Below are 26,347 nucleotides of genomic sequence, written 5' to 3' on the forward strand. Positions count from 1 at the left end.
TAATAAGCCCTTCGATTTCCTGAGTTTGAATAGTTAAAGATAGGCCAGTTTCCTACAAACAAGGTGGACTAGTGTGCCCTTGAAGATGTTGTTGGACTGTAACTCCAAGCATTTCTTACCAGAGACTATGTTGGGTAAGACTGATGGGACTTGCAGTCTGACAGAAGCCCACCTTTCCCTATACACTTTATTTAGAGTCTCTCTAGATTACACATTTATAGCAGTTTGACAACACTTTAATTGTCATGGTTCCATCCTATAGAATCCTGGACATTGTAGGCTGCTGAGCAATTCTCCTAGCTCATAGAATCATAGAATAGTAGAGTTGGAAGAGACCTCATGGGCCATCTAGTCCAACCCCCCGCTAAGAAGCAGGCAATCGCATTCAAAACACCCCCGACATATGGCTGAAGCTGAAGCCTTCTGAAGCAAAACAGCACAATCCAGGCAAAAGAAGGATGAATCGGTAGGCTTGGAGCAAACCCAAAGCTGGTAGAAAAAGAGGTACCCCCCAGAAATTTGACAGGTAAAAATGGGACCAAAAAAACAAACAAAGCAAACCTTTCCGCAACAATTGGGGCCTCCTAAGCATACTTGAAAAGATCAGAAAGAACAGAATTTAGAAAAAATGGGGAATGCAATGGAATATCCCCAAAAGGGCACATGGCTGTTTAGACTGGCATCCTAAATAGGGGCACTTCATACTGGAACTTTTTGATACAGATTTCACTTTACAAAATATAACCCAGCAACAAAATTGAATTTCTTGTTTGTTCTATTTATACTTTTTTTTAAAAAATGCAGCATTGGTAACCTTACGGTAGAAGCAAATGTTCTTTCCTTGGTGTCTCTGTTTGGTCTCTCTCTGGTTCTAGGTTGGAGTTCTTCCCTCTCTCATTGGCATTTTACCTCCCAAGGAGAAGGCTTGAAAGGGAAATCCCAGGAATCACCCTCTCTTACCTGAACCGTAGCACAGAGGATCTGAACCGGCAATGTATGCTGCAGGTGGACAACTTGGTAACACTTTGATCCCCTTTGCTCACTATTAATACCTGACTGTGATCTTTGAGACACCACTCCCTCTTCACCTGCCTTCCTGATTAAGTTGGTTTCTTGGGTCACTGGGTTTTCAAAAAACAATTGCCATGAGCTTCAGTTGCTGGGCGTCTTGGAGTGTGGCCCCTGGATTAGCAAAGTCTTTGACTCATTAACTCTGAAAGAGAATCTGGACTTTATGTGGGTGTTAACAGTGGCTTGACTTATTTGTGCTTCCTTTACACTAGCCATGGGGGATTTCAATTTGTGCTTCCTTTACACTAGCCATGGGGGATTTCAATTTCATTGCACGGGGAATGGTTGTAAAAGCTTTTCCTCTATGATGTTTCGCTACTTTTCGATCTACTTCTACCTAGTAGATATTAGTTCAGGTAAGGAGAAAAAGCAGGTGCAGGTTAAGTTATTTGAGACCAGAAGTATTCTGAATTTTAGACACCCCCTTCCGATTTTGGCATATTTGTATTTCCACATACTACATACATACATACATACATACATACATACATACATAATGGGATATCTTGAAGATGAAATCGAAGTCTACACAAACATCATTTATGCTTCATATATGCATTTTATATAAGGTAATTTTGTGCATGAAACCAAGCTTGTGGACATTAGAATCATAGAATAATAGAGTTGAAAGAGACTACATGGGCCATCTAGTCCAACCCCCTGCCATGCAGGAAGAGCACAATCAATTCATTTTTGAACCACCAAAAAGCAAAGATATTATGATCTTGGACAATTTTGGATTTTGAAGTATTTCAGATTTCAGAATTTCAAGTAAGGAATGTTGAACCTGTACTTCAAAGTATGTGCCTTGCTTTGATTAACAAAGCAGTATTGGGGTATATATGTGAAAGGCTGATTAACAAAACAACAAAATACAAATCTTTAAATCACTGATATGGGAATATTTACTTATTTATTTCTATCTTGCCCTATATCTAAAGACTTCATGGTGCAATAAGAAAAGTGGAATTCTAGGGCTTGCAGTTTAGGCAAAGGTCCAAGAGCTCTTTGTCTAAAGCAGTGGTTCTCAACCTGGGGTCCCCAGATGTTGTTGGCCTTCGACTCGCAGAAATCCTTGTAGCTGGTAAACGGGCTGGGATTTCTGGGACTTGTGGGCCAAAAACATCTGGGGACCCCAGGTTGAGAACCACTGGACTAAAGAGTCATCAGACGAGATTTGGAAATTGTCCTAGGAAGCTTCCCTGCCAGTCCAGCTATGGTGGGCACACTGCCCATCCCATGACATCACTGGACTTCCGGCGGAGCCTCCACTTTACAAGAGCTTGACCTAGGTTATATGCTCATGAATGTAATGGGAGAAATTAGGCAGACCTATTAAGAACGTCCATGTTTTTGCACAATCATTTTTCTAATGAGTTAACTGGAGTTAGTGAGATTTGCCCCCACTCCCCCACCATCACCACTGTTAAACAACTTCTCCCAAATGGGCCCACTCCATCCTGCATGCGAGTATTGGGAATTGTTTTCCACATGTGAAGGGACACTGGGAAAGGATGGCTATTATAATGTATCTGAGAAGACTTTATATTTGTGCAGTTGGTGTTGCCTTGGTTAGAGCTTGAAAGAAATCAGCATTGTTCTGCTTACATCACTGCAGCTTTCAAAGGTACCATGGCTGTTTCGGTGCCAACAAAACTTTCATCTGAACTGCTGAGGCATATATCTGTTACGGGAATCTGCCAGAAGGCATTCAACTAACAGTGGTTAAAGTAAGTTGCCAAGTTACAGAGAGAGAAGATGTAAAGCCTCAAGAGAGAAGTACAAAGAGCTGAGCTATTTATTTACAACAGAAACTGCTTGCTTGCGTTCTGACACATTATTTGTCACAAGTGGATTTGACCTTCTGGGAAATTTGGGAAAATTTCTAGTAGTTTGTATTTGGTCCATGTGTGACTGCTATGTTGTGTAAGCTGCAAATTCCGATATCACCTGTATGGAGGGTGTCCATATGTTTTACTCTATGGAGGACAGTCTCCTATTTGACCAACTGTCAGAGGAAGAAAAGAGACCAGTGACCTTGAGGCTGTCCATCAATAGTAATTCTGCAGATAGGAGATTGAGCAACTAGCACCTAGGTTACCTGACTTCCACCCTCCCTACTATGATCTCTCTCTCTCTCTCTCTCTCTCTCTCTCTCTCTCTCTCTCTCTCTCTCTCTCTCTCTCTGTGTGTGTGTGTGTGTGTAAAGATAAAGGTTTTCCCCTGATATTAAGTCTAGTTATGCTCGACTCTGGGTGTTGTGCTCATCTCCATTTCTAAGTCGAAGAGCCGGCATTGTCCATAGACGCCTCCAAGGTAATGTGGTCGCCACGACTGCATGAAGAGCCATTACTTTCCTGCTGAAGTAGATCTATTGATCTATTCACATTTGCATGTTTTTGAAATGCTAGTTTGGCAGAAGCTGGGGCTAACAGCGGGAGCTCAGCCCGCTCCCTGGATTCAAACCACCAACCTTTCGGTCAGCAAGTTCAGCAGCTCAGTGGTTTAACACCCTGCGCCACCAGGGTCTGTCTGTCTGTCTGTCTGTCTGTCTGTCTCTCTCTCTCTCTCTCTGTATATATATTCATACACACACACACGCACACACACACACACATATGCTCATATAAACATACACAAAGTATACACATACCTATTTTTTATGCAAATTTGTATCCCATGTGATTTCATTTTTATTTTTTTTGCTGATGTACATCCTAGTTTCACAATGCATAAGTTATCAACCTCTATGTATCGGTAAATCTGATAATTATAAAAAGTATTTTAATGGAGGAAATTTCTTTCACTTGCTCATTGTCTGTCCATATGTATAGATGTGTGTACATACAGATACAAAGCTGCACATGCAAATTCTGACATCACCTGTATGTAAGGTGTCCCTATGTCTTTATAGAGGACAGTTTTCTGTCAGACAATGGTGCACTCTTTGAAGGTCTGCTCTCAACATAAGGAACCACAAGATGATATCAGGAACCTTGAAGCTGTCCTTCAGTAATGAATCCTTGGACTATAGTGAGCAGGATTTCTATTTATATTAGAATAATAATGTATATTTTGTATGTGTGTGTGTGTCTATCAATCAATCATCTACCTACCTACCTATTTATCTATCCTCACACACACAAACACACACAAACACAATATACATATAACTATCAATATTTTATGCCAATAAAATATATTTATGCAAAACCTCTAGGAATTTTCTAGGTTCTCCAGAGTGACTCTTTAATAACTTTCAGTGTAAGTTATTTACTTAAATAGGGTCTGCCATTATCCATAGTTTCCCATTCCCAAGAGACATATCCCCCAGGAATGCAGGAATGTCTCTTATAGATGATTATAAAAAAAAATGAAAGGTGTAACTGGTAGAATCTATAGAATATTGGGTGGAATAAAAGAAGGAGAGAGGAAAAATACCACTTCTAAGGAATTATGGGAGGAGGAGTTAGAGATGAGCCCATTTTACACATTAGCCTCTTGGACCTTTCAGACCTTTCTCCTACATATGTTGGTTATTTGTTTTAATTCCTCTTTGATGATTTTCCCTTTTATCAATTTCTCGTACATGTTCCTTCTAAATCTTATCTCAGTTGAAAGTTATTTGGAAATTCATACTGGCTTCTTTATATTTATCTTATGTTTTCTCTCTTTGGGCCCTTCTACACTGCCATATAATTCAGAATATCAAGGCAGATAATCCACATTATCTGCTTTGAACTGGATTATCTGATTCTACACTGCCAGATATTCCAGTTCAAAGCAGATAATCAGGATTTTATACCGCTATGTAGAAGGGCACCTTGTTGGCACTGTTTGCAATTGTGCTTTCAATATCTCACTGTTAAGAAACTCCCATCCATCATTACCTCCCTTCTCTTTTAGCATTCCTATCCATAGGATCACACTTAGCATTTCCCTAAATTTTCTGAAGTCAATTCTCCTAAAGTCTAGTTTGACTTCTCTGAGGCACCTTCCACACTGCCATATAATCCTGATTATCAAAGCAGATAATCTGGATTTTATATGGCAGTGTGGAAGGGGCCTTAGTTTCCACTTTCCTCTGTATCACAAACTTCAGGAGAACATGGTCATTCCCACCTAAGGATCCCATCCCACCACTTCTATTCCATTTAGCAGGTCCTCAGTGTTGGTTAGGATCAGATGCAGAATAGCGGATCCCTTTGTTGCTTCTTCCACCTTCTGGAAAATAAAATTATCTGCAAGATAAGTGAGGAATTTGTTGGACTTTTTCTTCTTGGCAGAGTTAATTTTTCAACAAATATCAGAATAGTTGAAATCTCCCATTATTACTATACCTCTTCTTTTTTCATGTTTAATCAACTGTTCAAGGGAGGTCTCATCCAGATCTTCAGTCTGTCTTGGAATTCTGTAATAGACCCCCACAACTACAGCTTTTTCAGTTCTTACCCCTTAATTCTTATCCAAATGCTCTCAACCTGATTGCCAGGATTTAAGTCCTGCATTTCTTTACAAGTGTAACATCCTTAATATATAATATTACCTCATCCCCTTTCCTGTTTGGTTTATAATCTCTGAAATATGCTATACCCCTCCATTACTATATTTCAATCATAAATTGAGTCCTATGATGAGGGATGAGTCCCACTAGCGTTCAATTATGCATATTATATTGCAACTATTTTGTTTATTCCCCATACTCTGCGCATTAGTGTAGATACATCTAAGCCCATGGAACATTTCCCCTAGCTGATTATTTAATATTATCTTCTCACTGCTTGATACTTGTTCTGTTTGTTCAGCTCTCCCTTTAGCCTTTGGGCTGTTATGTCAGGGCCTTGGTAAATTACTGCACCCAAATATATTCATCATCATCATCATCATCATCATCATCATCATCATCATTTAATTACTTATTAATCGCCCTCCATCCACGATGCTCTAGGCGATTTACAAGATAAAATTGTAAAGGATAAAAATACATACATACAAATATTAATAAAATTAACATAGATCAAAAGCTCTAGTAAAGAGCCAGGTCTTGAGTGCTAGGGTAAAAGGCCCTAACTCACGCATGGCTCTCATATAGGGCGGCAAGGCATTCCATAAGGCAGGGGCAGAAATAGAAAAAGCTCTGCGTCTGGTCCTTTCCAAGTGCACTTCTCTAGGACCCGGTACGTAAAGTAAGTCTCGTTGGGATGGTCGTTGCGACCTCTGCTGATGGGAAAAGGAGAGACGATCCCTAAGGTACAATGGGCCCTGGCCGTAAAGAGTTTTAAAGGTCAGAACTAGCATCTTATATAGACCACTGTAATCAGTTGGAAGCCAATGCAGATGCTGCAGCACTGGTGTTATGTGGCATTTCATGGGTGTTCTTGTGAGTAGCCTGGCTGCCGCATTCTGAACAATACGGAGCTTTCGGGTCGTAGACATCGGAAGGCCAACATACAGGGCGTTGCAATAGTCCAGCCTAGACGTGACCGTGGCATGGATGACTGTTGCCAGCGCCTCATCAGTTAGATAGGGTGCCAGTTGCCTCGGTTGTAGTAGATGGAAAAAGGCCTGTTTGCTGGCAGCAGCGACCTGAGCTTCCATTGTCAGCTGCGAATCTAAAACGACACCCAGGCTCTTAATGGTAGGCGAAGGAAATAGGGCAGCACCATCGAAGGTGGGTAGCAAATGGGTCAGACCAGTCGAGCGGCCATGCCAGAGAATCTCAATCTTCGCCGGGTTCACCTTCAGTCTACTAGCACGTAGCCAGTTCGACAGAGCCTCCAGACATAAGGTGAAATTGTCTGGTATCGACGTTGCTCCAGGCTCCAAGCGCAGAAGGAGTTGAGTGTCGTCCGCATATTGATAGCAGTCTAGGCCAAAACTCCGACCCAAACTAGCAAGGGGTCTAATGTAGATGTTGAAGAGAAGAGGGGAGAGAATTGCACCTTGGGGTACCCCACATAGAAGGGGAGATCTGTCAGAGACTTGATCCATATACTCCACGCATTGGCTCCGGTTTCGCAGAAATGAGTTGAACCAATTGAGGGCCTGACCGCGAACTCCGGACATGGCGAGACAGTGAATCATTAGATCGTAGTCAACGGTGTCAAATGCTGCGGTAAGGTCGAGAAGTACCAGTAGCGCTGATCCGCCGCTATCAGACTGGCGACGAAGTTCATCTGTAATGGCAACCAGGACTGTCACCCTGTCCCACACAACTCAGTTTAAAGTCCAAGTGATCAGTTTGCAGGTTTCACAGCAAAATCTTTCCTTCCTACTTCTGTGAGATGCATCCCATCCTGTGCCAGTAGCCTATCTTCCTGAAAAAGCGGACCATGGTTCAGGAAGCCAAATGGTTTTTGATGACACCATATGTGGTGCCAGTGACTCTTTAACCTTATCTCATCTTTCATTCTCTTCTTTGTATGCCTTTTACTCTTCCCTTATTATCAGTGTTTATGTATGATATAGGACTCCCATTGCCTCAAATCCAATTTATGATCCATATTCATTTCAACCAATAATGGGCAGACTCTTCATAGGACAGTACCTGGTTATATTCTAAAATCCGGACAGTGTAATAGTTTAGCATCAGACCGTGCCTTACATATCACTGTGGCTGTTGGGTGGATATTCCTCTGGGAAGTTGTTTGCTAGTTATTAGTCCAAAATGACAGCTACAAAGTAGACGTCTTGAGAGGTGGTAAGCTCTCTGTATAATTGAATGAGATTTCTGTCAAAGTTGATGAAGGATGTGCTCTTCTTGCTGTTTTGACTATGAATGACCACTGGCCATGATATCTAAATACAACCTCTTGAAACATGGAGTCGATGAAGGCCTTCCTCTTCTTATCTTGCTTGAAGGCATAAAGAAGGATTTGACTGTCCTCTATTGGCAATGTTGTATAGGTGGACATTGGTCTGATTTAGCAAAGCAATGAGTCTTTTGCGTTTTTTTCATTCTGGAGTCCACTTTGAATAAAAGTAGCTACATGGACCTGAAGTTGCTGGACCTTCTTGTCCAACAGGGCAACCAATTTGTACTTGCTGCTGATGTAACTACCCACATCCTCAAGCACAAATACAAACGGGGAGAAAGCAAATTTAAGCTGGCTCATGGAATCAAGTAGAGCATGAACTGAGAAGTGTTCTGCTGAATAATTGCAAAGGCCTGTCTAGGGTACATCTACACTGTAGAATGAATGCAATTTGACACCACTTTAACTGTCATGACTCAATGCTATGGGCTCATGGGAATTGTAGGCACCAGTATTCTTTGGCAAAGAAGGCTGAAAATCTTGTAAAACCACAACTCCCACGATTCCATAGTATTGAGCCATAGTGGTTAGCGATGTCAAGCTGCATAACTTCTATAGTTCAGATGCTCTGTTAGCCAAGCAGGTTCTTCATGCAATGGAAAATCAGATGTTTCCAGGAATTTTGAAGGAGGATCTGAGGACAATAGCACTATCCCACTCCGATTTCTCAGAAAAAATCATCAAAAACTTTTCAGTATATGATACCATCATTTAGCTGTTAGCTTAGGCCAAGCAAAGGTCAATGTTCCTTGTAACATGGATTCCAGCACATTTGTTACCTGTCCATTTCTGCTATAAATATATAAAACCTGATAATATGTGTATAGATATAGCCAGAGAGAAGGGGGAATCCATGTTGCTGCTAGTCCTGTTGTAGGGTGACCAAGACTTAACCCTTTAATACCATTTCAGCCTGATGTCCTTAGCAAACTATAGATCCCTAAACTACGGATCCATTTTTTTGGGGGGCGGGGATAATGGTATTCCACAACATAAGTACAGTGCAGTATATAGCATCCTGACATCAGCATAACATAAATTAGTTTTGTATTCACTGTGCTTCACTGTGTTTTGGGGAAGAGGTGTGGCTCTCAGTGTTATATGGTTTCTAGCAGCATAACTATGCCTTGAACCTGTCCTTCAGGAACTTTTAATCTTTCTGACTTGGAGATGTTTCTTCATTCACTTTTCTTAGAGAAAATGAGAGAAGGGAAAGTGAATCATTTGCCTCCTAAAATTGTTTTAGAACTTTCCTTTCAGAGAAACTACTGCAGCTACCTTTATGACACTTTGCAGAGATATGTTACTGAGGAACACCTCTGTGCTGTCTGTCATTTCCAAGCAATTGTGCATAAAGAACACAAGGAGAATAAGCACATCATTTTTTTGAAAGATAGCTCAAATGGAAAGGTTCCTTTTGCACTGACAGTCAGAGACTTGGATATGAAAAGAGCTAGCAGCCACAAACCCTCTTTATAGCTTCTGTTCCAGTTCCTGAAGCTCGGAAAAAAGGAGCTTGGCAGATAGACAGGCCAACAGGTGGTTTGGGTGGGCATTTAGCAAGGTGTTTTAAGGTAAAGGCCTGGAGTTCTGTTTCAATGCCTACTTAATTATGGACAGCGAGGGAGCTGTTGCATTCTCCCACAACCACTGGTATGTTTGTATTTGTGCTTGAGGATGTAGGTAGCTACATCTGCTGCAAGTAAAAATTGGTTGCCCTGTTGGACGAGAAGGTCCAGCAATTTCAGGCCCATGTAGCTACTTTTCAGCATATTTTTTTCTTGGACAGAGTGGAGCAGACTGTTCTTGATGAGGAACGTACACAGAAAACAAAAGTTGCAGCCTTTTTTTTGGATTTTCTATGAAAGTCCAAGGCAGGCATGAACGCTTAGATTTTCATATGTTGACATGGATGCAGTTGAAGCAAACTGATTCTGAGCAAGGGAAACACACAGTGACAAGAAATGAATGCCACTGGCAGATGTATGTCAGAATCAATATTTGTTGGCAATTGTCAGTGTTGGCAAGTACCAGTAGAACAAGACGTGCTGTTTCCTGTGGGATTGTGGTACATGCTATTATCAAATAAATACTCTTAATGGTCCACTGATCTTGCTTATCATATTTTAGAATTATAGGTCATGGAGAACAATTAAACCTGATTTATACTCAAGCCCTGTGATAATGTGAAGATTAAATGATGAACTAGTGAGGTTTTGTTTTTGTGACTCATTAAGTTCTTCATTGCTGCATCAAGGTCTAAGGAGATATTTTTCTTTACTTTTTTCAGACTCTTGAAAGCAAAATAAATCACAATAAAGCTTGAGTTGCAAAACCAAAAACAAGTAGTGTGTACCATCAAAACATGACATAGTGAAACCAAGATGGATAATCACATTATTTGCCAAACAAACAAATTCAAGAACGCCCAGTTTCTAACATTAGAAATATATTTTTAAAACTGAAATATATGAATCAGTTCAAGGAGGCATGTGATCAATTCCTGAAATATGGTGGTTGTCTGGACTTTGGTTGGCCTGCAATTCCCACCATTCCATCCTACTAGCTATAGTGGAGGGGACTGATGGTGCAATAATATTTGGAAGGCCACAAGTCACACTTTATCACACATGTTAGCATAAATTCGTCATGGAATAATGAATTTATGCTATCACATGCTTTTACTTTCAGATTTTAGAAGACATTTATTTCAAATCTAATTTCTCCATCGATTGGGAAGCAGCTGACATTTCCATCCCCTCCTGAGAGCAATCCCCAGTGCAGCAGCCAGAAGTGCATCCCAGTCACATTTCTGCATTATACTAAAGATTTCTCCACAAACAGGTTAGTTGAAACATCAGTCTTCTCATTCCTGACAGAAAGACGAACATACCCGACTGTTCAGAGTAGGGATTGGGGGACATCACAGTCATTATGCACCTCTTAAACTAGGGAATATATAGTAAAAGTAAAGGTTTCCCCTGACGTTAAGTCCAGTCGTTTCCGACTCTGGGGGTTGGTGCTCATCTCCATTTCTAAGCCGAAGAGCCGGTGTTGTTCACAGACACCTCCAAGGTCATGTGGCCGGCATGACTGCATGGAGCGCCGTTACCTTCCTGCCGGAGCGGTGCCTATTGATCTACTCACATTTGCATGTTTTCAAACTGCTAGGTTGGCAGAAGCTGGGGCTAACAGTGGGCGCTCATTCCGCTCCCCGGATTCGAACCTGTGACCTTTTGGTCCGCAAGCTGAGCAGCTCAGCACTTTAACACACTTTGCCACCAGAGGCCCCTTAGGGAATATATAGGGGTCATGAATATGAAGCAATCATGAATACCTAACAAATTAGAATTCCAACCTTAGTTTTATAAATCCCACCCTTAGTTTTACAAAACATGACCATAAAATGTCACAGTGTGTTATGTACTGTCCCATATACCTGTGACCTACACATATTACCTAAGATCAGCAAGGTTTTTGTGTATGTATGCTGCAGGTATTCAGGGATGGGAAGTATGCAGCCAGTCAGAGGTTTTTTGGTCTCAGTAGACTTGATGATCAAGATAGCCCATGGTGAGGAATGCTGGTGGTTTACGTCCAACATCTGGAGGTCTATATGATTTCCTGAGATAACTGAGGGTCACAACTGTTGTATGAGGTAGCTGCCTCACTCTACATCAGACCTGTACAGCCTACAGCCCACAGGCTGTCTGTGGCCCCCACAAAGATTTTGCATTGCTTGAAGTTCTGAGTTTAAGGACTTCATTCCATCACATTCCCATCGCATTATGTTCCGTGGTGTTAGAAAACAAAGTGTAGTTTCTCATTCCCCATCAAACGTTATTTCTGACCCTGTGTTCCAAACTTATCCATTTTCAGATTTATTACACAATTGAAAAAAAACAACAACACCCTGAGATCTTTGAAATTGTGAAAGATTGAAATCTCACAAGTTTGCAGGTTGTGGAACTTTGAGGTGGTGAAATAGGGATCTCCTGAAATAGTGCAATTTCTAATGAATAGAGTGTTCCCTCACTACTTTGTGGATCACTTTTCGTGGATTCGCTGTTTTGAGGTTTTTCAATAAACTCTAAAAGACTATTATAAATAATAAAAAAATTACAATTTACAGCCTAAGGAAGGGAGGAAAGAGAAGCCAAAGGGAGAGAAAAGGAGCCCAAGCGACAATGGGAGGAGAAGGAGGCAATTTATTCTCACACAATTGGTTTATAAAGACTTAAAATAGTATTTAACTACTAAAATAAAGTATAAATATTAAAATAAATATAGCGTCCCTACTTCATGCATTTTCACTTATTGTGGGTGGTCTTGGAACCTAACCCCAGCGACAAGTGAGTGAACACTGTACATAAAATTTAAAAAAATACTATGCAAGACAAGGACCAAATGCCTGGATTTGAGGAGACTACAGGGGCATTACTGCTTTGTACGACACTGCTCATAGAAATGCATTTACCCATGTCACCAAATCGATTCAATGCGGATAAATTAGAAAGAACCCATCCCATGTGTTTGATTTCTTCTGTTTCATAGTGATTCCTGACCATCTTCTACCCCCGCCCCTTTGCGGTTTCTTAACACTTTCAAAACACTTCAGTAACTGAGAATGGCGGACATGTGGGGGTGATGGATGTCTCTCTGCATCATGTGATGGGCTCCAATTTTTTGAGATGTTTTAGAAGTTTTCTTAGAACAGTGGTTCTCAACCTGTGGGCCACCAGGTGTTTCGGCCAACAACTCCCAGAAATCCCAGCCAATTTAATAGCTGTTAGTATTCTGGGAGCTGAAAGCCAAAACATCTGGGGACCCACAGGTTGAGAACCACCGGTTTAGAAGAAATGGGGGTGGGGGATTCGTGGGATAATGTCCTAAGCAGGGTTGTTGTATGTCTTTCAGGCTGTGTGGCCATGTTCCAGAAGTATTCTCTCCTGACATTTCGCACACATCTATGGCAGGCATCCTCAGAGGTGTGAGGCATGGATAAACGTAGCCCCCCTGCTCCATGGCGTCCCTGCCGCCAGCCTGCTACCACGAAACACAAAATCCTCTGAGGATGCCTGCCATAGATGTGGGCGAAAGACATACAACAACCCTGTGATCCCGGCCATGAAAGCCTTCGACAACACAATGTCCTAAGCCTTATAGAGGGAGGTCACACACAGTGCTGCAGCAGAGTAGTAAGCAGAATCCACAATTTCCACCTCCAACAGCAAGTATTCCACCTCTATACATCAATGCATCAAACTAATCTGTGGTAGAGGGGTGCCACTGATAAATTTCTCTTTATAGTCATGATGCTGAAATATTGGTCTCCATTGGAAATGTGGCCTGGGGTAGTTGTTTGATTCAGGCAGAAGTAGGAGCAGTGGGGACCGGGGATAAAATTTCAAGGGATATCGGACCTTTTTGCAAGGGGAGAGAACAGTGGAATCTTTGGCCCAAGGTTATGTTAAATTTAACATTATAGAATCATAGAATCATAGAATCATAGAATAGTAGAGTTGGAAGAGACCACATGGGCCATCCAGTCCAACCCCCTGCTAAGAAGCAGGAAATCGCATTCAAAGCACCCCCGACAGATGGCCATCCAGCCTCTGCTTAAAAGCCTCCAAAGAAGGAGCCTCCACTACGGCCCTGGGGAGAGAGTTCCACTGTCGAACAGCTCTCACAGTGAGGAAGTTCTTCCTGATGTTCAGGTGGAATCTCCTTTCCTGTAGTTTGAAGCCATTGTTCCGTGTCCTAGTCTGCAGGGCAGCAGAAAACAAGCTTGCTCCCTCCTCCCTGTGACTTCCCTTCACGTATTTGTACATGGCTATCATGTCTCCTCTCAGCCTTCTCTTCTGCAGGCTAAACATGCCCAGCTCTTTAAGCCGCTCCTCATAGGGCTTGTTCTCCAGGCTCCCTCTTTGCTTCTCTTCCCAAAGCCTCACAATGACTCTGGACTGTTTCAGTTCGACAATTTAACTGTTAATTAATTAAATACGTTTCAACCATTTTTACATGGGAAAACAAATTTTGGAAAATCATCAAGGCAGACTGTCATAAAGACGGGGTGTAGTAATTTAGGATCTTCAGTGTGACTGGATCAAGATCTTTACAGTCCCAGATTCATTTCCATGGCCCTGAGGTTTTACACTCTACCAAAGTAAAAGCTTTAGGCTTTGTTCTCTCATTCCTCTTATCTGGTTATTTGATTCTCACTGAACCATTTATTTTCTTATCTGCTTGTTCTGCACCTTCAAGGCTGATCTTCCCTTTAAATAAATGAGACACAATCTCTCAATTAAGTTATAAAAGTAGCTATTGTGGGGAGGAACTCTGTGACTTTTCAGTCTTATCTCCTCTCCCTTAATCTGATTTCACTCTCTTATTAGCATTCCTGTTTTCTTGATACATCTCCATATGTGACTTTCATTATCTCCAAGCAAAAATGTCAAGCCCTGTGAAATAGGTTCATCACACAGACACTCCTTTTATACTTTGATGTTACTGAAGACAGAAAGAACAAGAGACATGAAAGGGAAAAGCAGATTTACATCCAAGGCAGCTGTGTAGTGTTTTATATTTTATTTCCAAACGTGTCACTTTCATGATACAATTTTACATGGCTAGGGAGGAAGCCCACAGACCTCTCTGTCCTCCCACCAACAAACCAGGGGGAAAGGGACAAAAGTTTTATTAACCAACCAAAACAAATGCTCTCCAGAGTCTAGGCCACCACATGTACAATCAAAGAACTGCTATGCAGATTTGCAAGATAACTACCACTTTTAGGAAAGAGGAGAAGACTCTTCTTTCCAGGAACATTCTGAGCTTCAAGGCAGTGCTGAGTACTTGCTGTCAACACCAGCAATTCAGCAGACTCCTGGAAGGCATGAGAGAGACTGACACTTCACTCCATTTACTCAGTGTCTTTCTCCTTTTTGGCACACATCCTTTATTGAGCGTTTGGGAATTTGATGGATTTTTTGCTCACCCAAAGAGGCAAGTAGAAATGCCTCAAGGCATGAAACTTGCCTTCTTCACCAAACTTACAAACTGGTGAAACATTACAAGACTGATTTCATTGACCAGGGAGATCTGTACACAATTTTGTGTATTCCTTTTATTTATTTATGCACAACACCACAACATTTTTGGAAGGAAGAGAAACTTTCTATGTTAATCAAGCTGAGAGGTACAGCAAGGGAAACCATGGTTTGATGAACTATGACCATGAACTGACAGGGACATATCTCAGATGTTGGTTTATAGGTCACAAAATGTGGTTACAGAAGCTAGGATTTGCAAGCTAAGTACCAATCATGGATTCAACTTGTGTTTTGAGACAAGCTAACATCCATAACCTTGTTAGCAGAGGTTGATTTGGACATCATAACCAATCAGTTCAATAAATCACATGATGGTTTATTGTGACATTACTATTAAAAGTAAGAGGTGTGTGTGTGTGTGTGTGTGTGTACGTGAAAGAGAGGGGGGAGGGAGAGGGATATAGGGCTTTCCTTTGATGACAAACCCTCTTCTACACTGGACCAAATCCAAAAGAAAGCAAGCCTGTTAATATTTTTAAAAGTCTGGTTCCAATATAAATCCATCTAAAAACAAGAACAAAAAACCCAGAAATCTCCCAACCAACAAACCAGCATTTTTGTGATTAATAAATAGTACAGACATCCATTGAGTCACAAAGCAGGTGGAAAGTCTATAAACAGTATTGAAAGAAAGCAGGAGACAGGTCTCTGTAAAAATCCATGTGACAAATAGAAAATTTGGACCCTGGTTTGGCAAGATATATATACATATATAAATCAGAAATAAATAGTGTAAACAAGCTCTTTTTTTGAGCATTATACGTCATATTAAGAGAATGATGAGCACATGAAGGACTTTGCATTCAGAAAATGATCTGCCCTTTCTTGTAAACACATTAAGCTTTTCTGAAGACATCTTGGACCAGTCTCTCACTTTCCACGCCAACACGAGACCTCAATGCAGCGTGGCCTTTGCCTGGCAGGAAATGTGTGTTGCCACCCATTCTGGGCATGGAACAGTATCTTCCATCCCTATGAAAGGAGGATGGAGGCCAAAAGGCAGCTCTGAGCCAAGGCTACAGCAATCCCACCTTTGCTCAGGTATCAAAATGTGAAAGATCAGGAGGCTTAATGGAGCCCTTTCCCTCTCCGAACTACCCGCAAATGGAATGTACTGGAGAATAATTAAAATCTTCCTCTTTTCTTACTTGAAATTAGACCAATTGAAAGGCTTCTGAGCCAAGCATTGGAAAGGGGCGTCTGCCAGGCAACTGCCAGCCACCTCTGTTGATTACAGGAAGAAAGCCCGTCAGTGTAAACATTAAGTCTATTTAGTTTAACAATTAAGCTACAGTGTTCTGTGCTAATAAGGCAGTAAATGGAGCATTGTCACCACTCTAGGTGGGCAAGACACACAAACACATGAAGGGAGTCTGAGTTTGGAGACAGATACAGCACCACGGCACCAGTCATTTCCAGATTAAACACAGCTCTCTCCACCAACAGACCTGGCAGGTGGCAGTCCAAACATTCAGACAGGTATGTGGTACAGTCTTCAGCAGGACTATAATACCTCAGAAAACATGGGGAAGGGAGATCCCTAGCATGATAACAATCTTATCACAAAATCACCCTGTGCATTTCGAAAATGTAATATATTAGACATGGAGACTCTTTATGAGAAGTCATACTTTCAAATAGATGGGTAATCTGAGGCAATGGCTGACATGTATCTTTAAGAACACTCAAATGTCTTCTCAGGTCGAAAAGTGGTCAAGGGAAGGAGAAGCTTTCAAGAGCAGACAACATTTCACATCAAGAGCTTTATATGTTCTGTATTATGCACAATGGAATCAAATGGACCCAACAATGTCTTGGCATCTACTCACACTTCTAGTGAAAAATGGATGCACAGCATGAAGATTTCCATCAGTGGTGTGTCTTCTATTATGATGTGAGGTGATAATGTGGTTTCGGGCATTCCAGTTTGCAGAAAGCAGTACTACAGATGGTAATAATACCTATGAGGTCTGAGTTTGTACAACAAGGACACAGAACTTCTAGCCTTCCAGGTGATGTTGCACTTCATTTCCCATCATGCATGATGGGAGCTGCAGTTTATAACTTTATGGAAGGCTGCAAGTTCTTCCCTCATGTACAATGTATTCTGTATATAACATTATTTCAATACTGTCTGTAGTATACCTTATTCTAGCCTTTGGCCCATGCTAGGGGTGGGGGGAGGTGGCATATGCATAAAATAAATGCTCCCCATACTTGACCATTATCTCTCAGTGCTGCAATTAACTTTGTTAGACTTAGCTCTGTCCACTCCCAACAGTGATTAAATATCACCAGCATTGTGACACTATGCTTTAAAACATAAGAACTTGTGCAATGAGGCCCAAAATGTAACTCTGTTGGTTGCCTAGGATATCACTTCCCTAAATGACAGAGAAAACAATACATGAGCACCCAAGTTGGCCTGGGAAAACAAATATATAAAAAAACACACATATAAAACACATATAAAATTGTCAGTTGTCTCAATGTATGTAGGTTTTTAAACAAAAAAAATCACTTTTTGATTTGTTTAAATAAATGCAAAGGTTGAGGAAATAGTGATTATTTTTTTCTACTTCCCAAATACAAAGATATGGTATAACAACACAGGATTTCAATTGCAAAGAATGTTTTCTGCCTATTTTTTTAAAGAAACAGTAAAAGAACATATTTAGCCAAATGCCATTTGTTAAAATGATGTAGGTGGCAATACACAATAGATGAAAAGATGTGTCTATGCAAGTAAGTCCATTATGACCTCAAGACCCACAGTGGATATCCAAATCTGTGTATAATAGTGAATATAAAAGTTGATTATACTTTGGCCAGAAGCATACCATAGAATTGCACAGAGAACTTTAGACTTGTGTTGTTTACAGGTTACTTCTGGGAGATTAGTTGATGACTCCTTGAGGAAGGATTGTCAAGTTAGCAGAAGTCCAAGGTAGTAATTCAGAAATAATGGTAAAGTGGTGAGAGTATGTCCTATGTCAACATGGGATAACATCACTACTGAGGTAAGCATTGGGTCAATTTACAGTATTATGCAGTTGTTGTATACCTTCAAGTTATTTCAATTTATCACAGGGTTTTCTAGGCCTGAGAGTAGATGAGTCATGAAGATAACTAATTAAATTTCTATGCTCAAGGAGAAAATCAAACCCTAGTCTTTGGAGTCCCAGTTCTGAGTCATCAAGAATCTTAACAAATGGTGATAACATTTGAAGCCCTAAGTGGCACCTTGATACCTAAGGGAGGACTTCTCCCTATAAATGCCTGCCTGGGGGTTATGATCTATTGGAGGGGCTCTTTTCAGTCTCCCACCAGTGTGAGCAATATATTGTTGGATGACTTGGGAGAGGGCCTTCCCAACTGTGGCACTTATGAAACATGCACCCTTCGAAGGACTGATTTATACCAATACTGGTGTCATTTAATGCCATGTGAAAATATGGCTTCTCATTAAGGCTTTTGAGACCTATTGATTTTATCCAACTTGCACATGTGCTATAATTGGCGTTATTTTAAATTTATTTTAACTGGTTTTAAATTGTCGGTTTTTCAGTGAAAAACAATTTAATGTAGTTTTAGTTTTTTTTTAAATGATTGTTTATTGTCTTAAATTTTACTATATGCTGACATCTTCAGATATACATATCCTAATGAATGAACAGATTAAATAAATAAATAAATAAATAAATAAATAAATAAATATTTGAGGTGATTACAACAGCAACACACGACTGCATAGGTGACAAGTGATGTTCTACTACAGGGAAGCCATGTGTTCCCCACAGCAGGCCTAAGACAGGGCGCAACTTTTGGTTTTTGGTCAGGAAAGAAAACCAAGTTAAATCCAAACCATGAAGAACAACCAACTTATTCCTATAGTTCATAAAAAGAAAGAAATGTTTATACAGAGAAGCATATGTGGACTCTCAGATTGAAACAGTAAAGCTGTATCAGCATGTGGAAGCATTCACAGAGCTGCATTCAGGATGGAGGTCAGGTTAATGTGGGGAAAGTGGCAAAGCCCATGGACTTCAGGGCCCTGTTTAAGGCTGGTTGGCATGAGTTATTTCCATGTTTGTGTGTGTGTGTGTTTGACTCTTCCCCTTCCCCAATGAGATAGTTGCCAGGAAACAAGACAGGCATACAACAGAATATGCCGAAAGGACACTCTGCATAGGGTTGGCAGGGTATCTCTTGCCTCATTCCTCTAACCCCAGTCCCTACTGGGAAGAAGCCTGCATAGCATTTTGCCACTGTTTGGACATATCACTGCCAAGACAAATGAATTCAGCACCACAGCAATGGGAACAGAAGAACCGTAAAAATAACCATAGAAATTTCTCTTTTCTCTGATTACAAAGATACAAAAATGTATAAAACCCTTCCCCTGACCCTCCCTCTGCAGCCACCCCACCCTTTCATGTTTGCACAGAGTCTAGAAAGGTTTCAGAAAGGAAGATTTCAATTGGTCTGTTTTGGATATGTAACTAAGGTTGTGGTTAACCCCCCTCCCAATTTGGGGTTCTCTCTCTGAGTGGCACGGAGGCACCAAGAGACACCTTAATTCCACAGCCAGGTCTGTGCGTTTTGCCTGACTCTCACCACTCGAGTTCTCCACTCCTGAGTGCTGAGGGAGGCACAGTTGATTCAGGCCTCCATTCAGACCCAGTCCTTTCCTTGTAAGTGCCCGGGGGGAATCCCAATCTTCTGTGGAAGTGTCTGGCTTGGCAATCATTCCCGTGTTTTCCTTGGCTCTCACAACGATTGTTGGGCTCCTCAGGAATGACCCTCACTTCTTGTAATTCTTCTCAGGGGAGGCAGGGAGAAAAAAAAAGCATAATTAAGATCATCTTCTTTAAAATTAAGACTGAATTCAAAATCAGCTAAATATATTAGTGGAAATCTACCATCCCCATTATGTTGATTGTTACCAAAGAATTCAGATTGAGGTTAAAAGAAGATGATTAAATCAGAAACCAGAAGCCATAATCATACACGCCGTCTTCGGGTTACGAACAAGATAGGATCTGTAGGTTTGTTCTTAAGCTGAATTTGCATGTAAGGACATTTTGAAGTGTAACTAACAACAGTGACTTTAAAAAAAGTTTTGGATAGCATAGGGAAGGGTTAACACTCCTGTAACATTTGTTTTGCTGTCTGTGCCCCTGTTTAGAAGATTTCACTTCACTTTCTGACCCTGTGACAAATGGATTTTGAAAATTTTGGGTTGTTATGGAAAAAGGGGTTGGTGATAAAGCTTCAGTGGAGATACCTTTTCCCCATGATAACTCAGGAGTGAATTTCCCTTCCTGGGGTAGATTTCCTCTCACTTCCTGTTGTCTCACCCCTGTTTGTAACTAGGAGTTGGATGTGTGTAACTGGGGGGCTGTAATAAAGAAAATTATTTTGCAAAATTCTTGTATTTTTGAATCTTCAATTGCTTCCTCATGTATTTTCAAATAATTTATTTAGCCATGAAAATTAGAAACGTTCAGGAAGTGTGTTTGCCAGAGTGTCAGATTCTGCATCTCTTAGCAGTATGTGATCTGAGCAGAGGCAGGACTCATTCTGTTGCAGTAAGATGCAGCATCTGAATTCCACTTATGACCTCATCGGAAGGATGTGAGAGTTCGGTGTCTCTTTAACCATGGAGCCTGCCGGCTCCCACACAACATACAGCTTCTTTTGGCGGGACTCCGTGGTTAAAGGGAAGGCAAACTGGTGCAATATGGAATGCTTCCCGTGTTGCACCAGGAACAATGGGGGGAAGCCGGAAGGTCGACACTTACCCCCGTTGGATGGGGACTCAGGTAAGTTGGGATGCAGGGCATGGGGCAATGGGTTCTCCACACCCCTCTGATGGGCAACGCTGGAATTGCCATGATCCGTGGCAATTCCAGCGGCACATTTGATAAAGTTGTCAGATCTTGTGTTGCTAGTGTCATTTTCCCAGTGTAGACTATTAGCACATTGAATACAAATGGCCCTGTTCAGTTTGCAGCACAATAGACTTGCCTGCTGATACCTTAATTGGCAAGGAGAAAAACACAACACACCCAGTTGGAGGACCTGAACCCAAATCAAGACAATTGTTCTCAGTATACACAGACCTAGATTTGTTGAATATTTCCAAAACAAACTAATCATGCTACTGATACAAATCTGTGAGATTCTGAAAAAGTCTCCCAACAAGACAAAATATTTATACACAGTCAAGTTTTAGTACACCAAGTGTGTCCTAAACCTTTGCTTACAAGAAGATGTGCTTTGAAGAAAGGATGAATGCTCGACTGTCTTCAGTTTTTACCAGGTGATTCCAGGTAAGGCTTTTATGATGCAATCTCCTGACCTCATTTGTAAAATTTTATGGAATGTATTAGGATTGGGGGTCGAAACTTGTAAAAAAACTCTCCCATATTTTCTTACTGCTCCCCCTCTTTCTGTTTTATATCTTTAAAAAATATTTTGAGGAGAAAAAAGCAGAATAGTTTCACTAAATATTTTGCAACTGTGGTCCAAGATCCTCCTAACCTGAGATTGGAGGAAAAATATCTCTAAACCATCTTACAAACTTTTCTTACCCCAGGGGCAGGTGGTGCACCCCAATACCTGTCTCCGTGGGCTTCTTCTTCAGAGACAGGCCTTGCCTGTGAGTAATGGGGCCTGACTGGTTCTGAAGAATCAGGTTCTTTAGTGCTATAACAAAACTGGTAGGAAACTGTTGTGTGGTTTACCGCTGCAGGTATGCTTGTCCCTTTGCCTAATGATAGAGTCAGGCTGACCTTATCTGAAGCCTTCTGTAAGATGAAAGATCACCATATTCTTGGAGGGCAATCTAGATCCACAAGACCAAACTATTCATCTGAATCTACCACCTCCCCTGTAAAAATGATTAAGACATTCCTTTTTTTGTAGGAAATCTTACAATTTTCCATTAGGATGGGTAGGACTGGGTGGGCAGTGTTAATAACTTTAACCAAGTATTCTTAGCACATTCTACAGTTTCAAAACTCTCTATGATAATCTACAAGAGATACAGTAATATAACTTTGCAGTTATAACTCACTAGTTTTTGGTATCTCTGGATGCTCATGTCCCGTTGTATACAATGACATAGTAAAGCGATGTACCTTATATATAAAATGGTAAAATCAAAGTTTGCTTTTTGGAATGTTCTTTTTAAAATCCGTGGCTATGGAGGGCTGACTATATATTTAATGCTGAGCTGAAATTGCTGTTCATTGTTGACAATACATTTGAGGGCAGTAAATACACCATGGTGATTTTTCAGAAGGTCCCTAGCAATGAATATGGCTACTGTAATCCCCAACACCTTCCTCCTCTATTGGATTCACAGTCTATTGGATATTACTGACTGAAGTTTTTGGACTGTCAGTGATTTGGATGTTGTTATTATTTCACAGCTTCTTAATGAGATAGCAGCAGAGTTTCTCTTAGTAGACAATGCTTACCATTCACAGCCCTCCATTGCTCTGAGATAGCTTTGGTGTAGAAAATAAAAAATCCAGTTTCTACTACCACAGCATTTTCCTAGATAATTTCTTTAAGGAAAAACGACAACTGATGTTCATTAAGAGCTCCATAGTTAAAAGAGTAATGGAATAGCCTTTCTCATTTTGATCTATACGTTCTCCACTGAGAAAATTTACCTCAATTCTAGTATACAGGCTATCTTAGGCCGCATAAGGTAATGGTGCACCTCAAGTGCAACCAGCAAACGGAAAATAAAATAAAGTTTTATAAGAAAACCACAGCCTTCTGTAACCTTTATAGCCTTCTAAAGTGTCCCAGATCCTGGAGGAAACTTTTCTCTAGCTCACCTTGTTTCTCTTAAAGAGATACACAATTTCAACATGGTCACCTTATTGGATAGGCCACAGCCTGAACTGGACCAAGGACTGAACTGGTAAAATGGAGGAAGAGACACTTACTCTGAGTCTGGAGACAGCTCGGAAATACTGTGGGAAGTAGTAGAGCGAGGTGGTGAAGGGCACGGCATGGAGGGCATGGAGGGTGTGGAGGACATCTGTGCCATAGAGGGTGTGGTCTGTGGGCCTGAGGGAGTACTGGATGATTGTACAGAAGATAAAACAGAGGAGTTAAAAGAGGCTAGAATGGAAGAAAGGATGTCTAATTGCTCTGTAGAGGGGTGACGGCTGGGGGCCGCTTCTAGATTTTCTCTAGAAGGGGGCCTTCTGGAGAGAAGTTCAAGATTTTCTCTAGAAGACTGCTGTCTAGAAAGAGGTTCTAGATTTTCCCGAAGAGCCTGCCTGCCAGGCACTATGTCCAGATGCTCTCTGGAATTTGATCTTCTGGAAAAAAAGTCCAGCTGCTCTCTTGATGTTTGTCTAGCCGATGTTAGTTGGTCCCTTGAGGGCTGCCTTCTAGAAAGCAGATCCAACTGTTCTCGAGAAGTGTCTCGACTTGACAAAGCGTCCATGCGATCTCGAGAGACTTGTCTGTTAGGCATGGTGTTTAGCCATTCTCTGGAGATCTCTGTGACTGTCCCACCACAGTCTAGATGTTCTCGGGACCCAAATCTACAGGGCAAAGTGTCTAGATGATCTCTAGATCCCTGCCTCCTGGGTAGAGTGTTCCAGTGATTTCTCTGATTGTGTCCAGTAGTTAATTCGCCTAAGTTTTCTGTAGATCCATGTCTGCTGGGTATGCTTGCAAGGTGCTCTCTAGACCCATGCCGACTGAGGATTGTGTCCAAGTGCTCCCTTGATCTTGGCCTGTTCAGAATAGTGTCCAGTTGTTCCCGGGAACCATGACGGCTGCCTATAACTTCTAGGCACTCACCAGAATCATTTCGGCTCAACTGGTCTCTAGACATCTGCCTTCTCATGAGCATGTCAAGTTGTTCCCGGGAAGAGTAACGACTTGCTGGTTGAGAGAGGCTGCCTGCGCCTGAATAAATCCTGCCATAAGAAGCAGCAGGAACAGCCCTGTGGCCCAGGGTGGAAGTTTTGTACCAGGAAAGGTCATTGGTCATTCTCCCCACAGATGACAAGCCTTGTAAAGCTGGAGGGTACTGGAGGCGGTTCTTTAGGATGCCTATATCACAAGAAACAAATGGGAAGAATAAGAAAGAATGGATTCCAGAGGTTTGTCATCCCTACTAAACATACCACTTTCTCACTTACCATCACACAGAATGTACTTGGTCTTGTTTGATTTCAGAAACTAAGCTAGATTAGGCCTTCTTACTAGCATGGGAGACCAGGGATTTCTGGGTAAGTTTTAGGAAAGAATCCTACCTGAATTGGAGAATTGGTGTCAGTCGGAGATGACCAATAAATCTGACTTAGTTATCTAGTAGCTCCTACATTCCTGTTTTATCTCTATGATCAATTCACACTTCTCCTTATGCTTGAACAAGTGCAGTCTCACCAACTCTGTGATACAGATTTCTTCAGTCTAATGCCCTCCAGATGTTTAGATAATAACAAATAGATATGCCTGTTAGGAATGGTGGGAAAGTAGTCCAACATATCTGGATAATACCAGGTTGGAAACGCCTGCTTTTTTTGTTGTTGAAATAAATAATGAATAACGTATTGTTTGCAAAAGCTAACTAGCAAGCAAAATGATTGTTCATTTTTAAAGTAATGATACCAAGCTCTGAAAATTTCAATAAAAGATTGAATTTCCTCCATACTGAGGAATCACCTTCCTTGATTCTCAGCCAGGCCCTAATCTAGGCAAGTGCTTTCATGAACGTCCTATTTTTAGCTCTAACAAGTAGCTAACAGGTATGTCATCCCATCTTATCCATTCCTGCCACCCTGGGGATGATGTGTGTGGGAGGGGCCAGGGAGACCCAGCTGGGAATCCAAGTGTCTGGCACTGAGACTGGAGGGTCTCATGACTACCCTGTCTTCTCGGGGTCATTAGAGTTATGGGGTTTGCTGGGAAAGAGAGTCCTGCTTACCCTGCTTATCTTCCAAAGCGATCCCAGGCTTCACTCATGGGCAAGGTTGAATGCTGATACTTTGTCTGAGACCTTGCAGAATTGTCAGTCATAGTACACAGTAGTAGGATTAGATTAAGAAAATGGCAAGTGAATCAAGGAAATCCATTTTATACTTGCACCATGTTGGCTCTGCTTCCAGTTTTCTTACCTTTCCTCTGTCGCTGTGTCTGGGTAAGGGAATTCTCATCCCCACTGGTCAAGGCCAGGTCTGGCTGGTTGTTGTTTGCAGCATCCTTATTAACATCAAATCCAAGTTTCCGCTCTGAGCCCCATTTTTGTAGGGAGCAAGGATGAACTTCGCATTCACCCAGGGCAGGCCAATAAGACATCAGGTCATTACCATCTACATCTGAGGAAAGACATTGCAGAATGGCAGGTATATTTGTAGTGTATCAAGTACAATAAATGCATGATTTTGACATGACATTTGCTAAATGTTAAATGATTTCTTATAATCTTACCCTTGTCAGGATATGGTGCACAACAACTAGTGGCAGCTTTTAAAAAATCAATTGGTAGGTTCCTATAACACTGCTTAGCTAAGCAACGCCAACACCAAGTTGCCAGTGCTTGGGCTACATCCATAGTCATGGTAAATATGTCAACTACAAGCTGAACCCTCAGGGATATCTGTAGTGATCTTAGTGCAGCTTCATGAATGGGAAGTGATCATACAGATGTACAGAAGGAAACAGCCATTCATTCATAGATTCACTTAATTTGTACGCACTATTTTTCTTTGCAACAAAATGGAAGTCTCTTGAACCAAACTAAAGAATTTCAATCAGTAAACACTATTTACTTTCAATGGGTTAAGCACACACAGTCTTTATCTATATCTACCATCCACTCTTAGTAAACTGTTTTTCTAAGCCATACAATATGTAAGATATTTCTTTCATATTTTGTAATTTGTCTTGATACAGTATGACCCCCATATCTGCATGGGATATATTCCTGGACTTTGTGTTGATGTGTGAAACTCTGAATAACAATTAACCCTGTTACTTTAAATGGGACAAATAACAGAGTACCAAGAAGAGGGTATAACTTAGACAGGACACCCTTGGTGAATAAACGGAACTGTGGATAAGTGAAATGGTGCATATATGTTAAACTTGTGTCTTATGTTTAATCTTTGCTTTGTGTTTTGTAATATGTATTTTGTGGAAATATGTTTTAATATGTATATTTTCAATGTTTTTAGATGAATGTGTGTTTCAGCAATGTTGTAACCCACCTCGAGCCGTGAGGAGAGGCAGGCAAGAAATAATAATAATAATAATAATAATAATAATAATAATAATAATAATAATAATAGTTATTATTATGGTTTT

At 41.1% G+C, this 26,347-nt stretch overlaps 2 protein-coding genes across 6 annotated transcripts in view; both read right to left on the bottom strand.

Moving 5' to 3' along the window:
- The window catches only part of slc26a6 (solute carrier family 26 member 6), a 36,958-nt gene extending 35,889 nt beyond the window's left edge, over window positions 1-1,069 (bottom strand). For 2 of the 3 annotated variants that reach the window (XM_062969835.1, XM_062969836.1), the window contains exon 1: window positions 961-1,069. The gene's annotated coding sequence lies outside the window, so the exon portion shown is untranslated. Of the gene's footprint in view, window positions 1-819; window positions 919-960 lie in introns of those variants that run through there. The other variant, XM_062969834.1, reaches the window with a different exon arrangement.
- Window positions 1,070-14,457: 13,388 nt separating this feature from the next.
- Window positions 14,458-26,347, bottom strand: part of celsr3 (cadherin EGF LAG seven-pass G-type receptor 3) — a 106,020-nt gene continuing 94,130 nt past the window's right edge. For all 3 annotated transcript variants that reach the window (XM_016991632.2, XM_062969831.1, XM_062969832.1), the window contains 3 exons: window positions 25,159-25,359; window positions 22,966-24,091; window positions 14,458-19,817 (listed from right to left, as the gene is read on the bottom strand). In XM_016991632.2, coding sequence (XP_016847121.2) covers window positions 19,790-19,817; window positions 22,966-24,091; window positions 25,159-25,359 — 1,355 coding nt within the window. In that variant the 3' untranslated portion in view covers window positions 14,458-19,789. The remainder of the gene's footprint in view (window positions 19,818-22,965; window positions 24,092-25,158; window positions 25,360-26,347) is intronic.

This window comes from Anolis carolinensis, chromosome 2 (assembly GCF_035594765.1).
Source record: "Anolis carolinensis isolate JA03-04 chromosome 2, rAnoCar3.1.pri, whole genome shotgun sequence".
Lineage (NCBI taxonomy): Eukaryota > Metazoa > Chordata > Lepidosauria > Squamata > Dactyloidae > Anolis > Anolis carolinensis.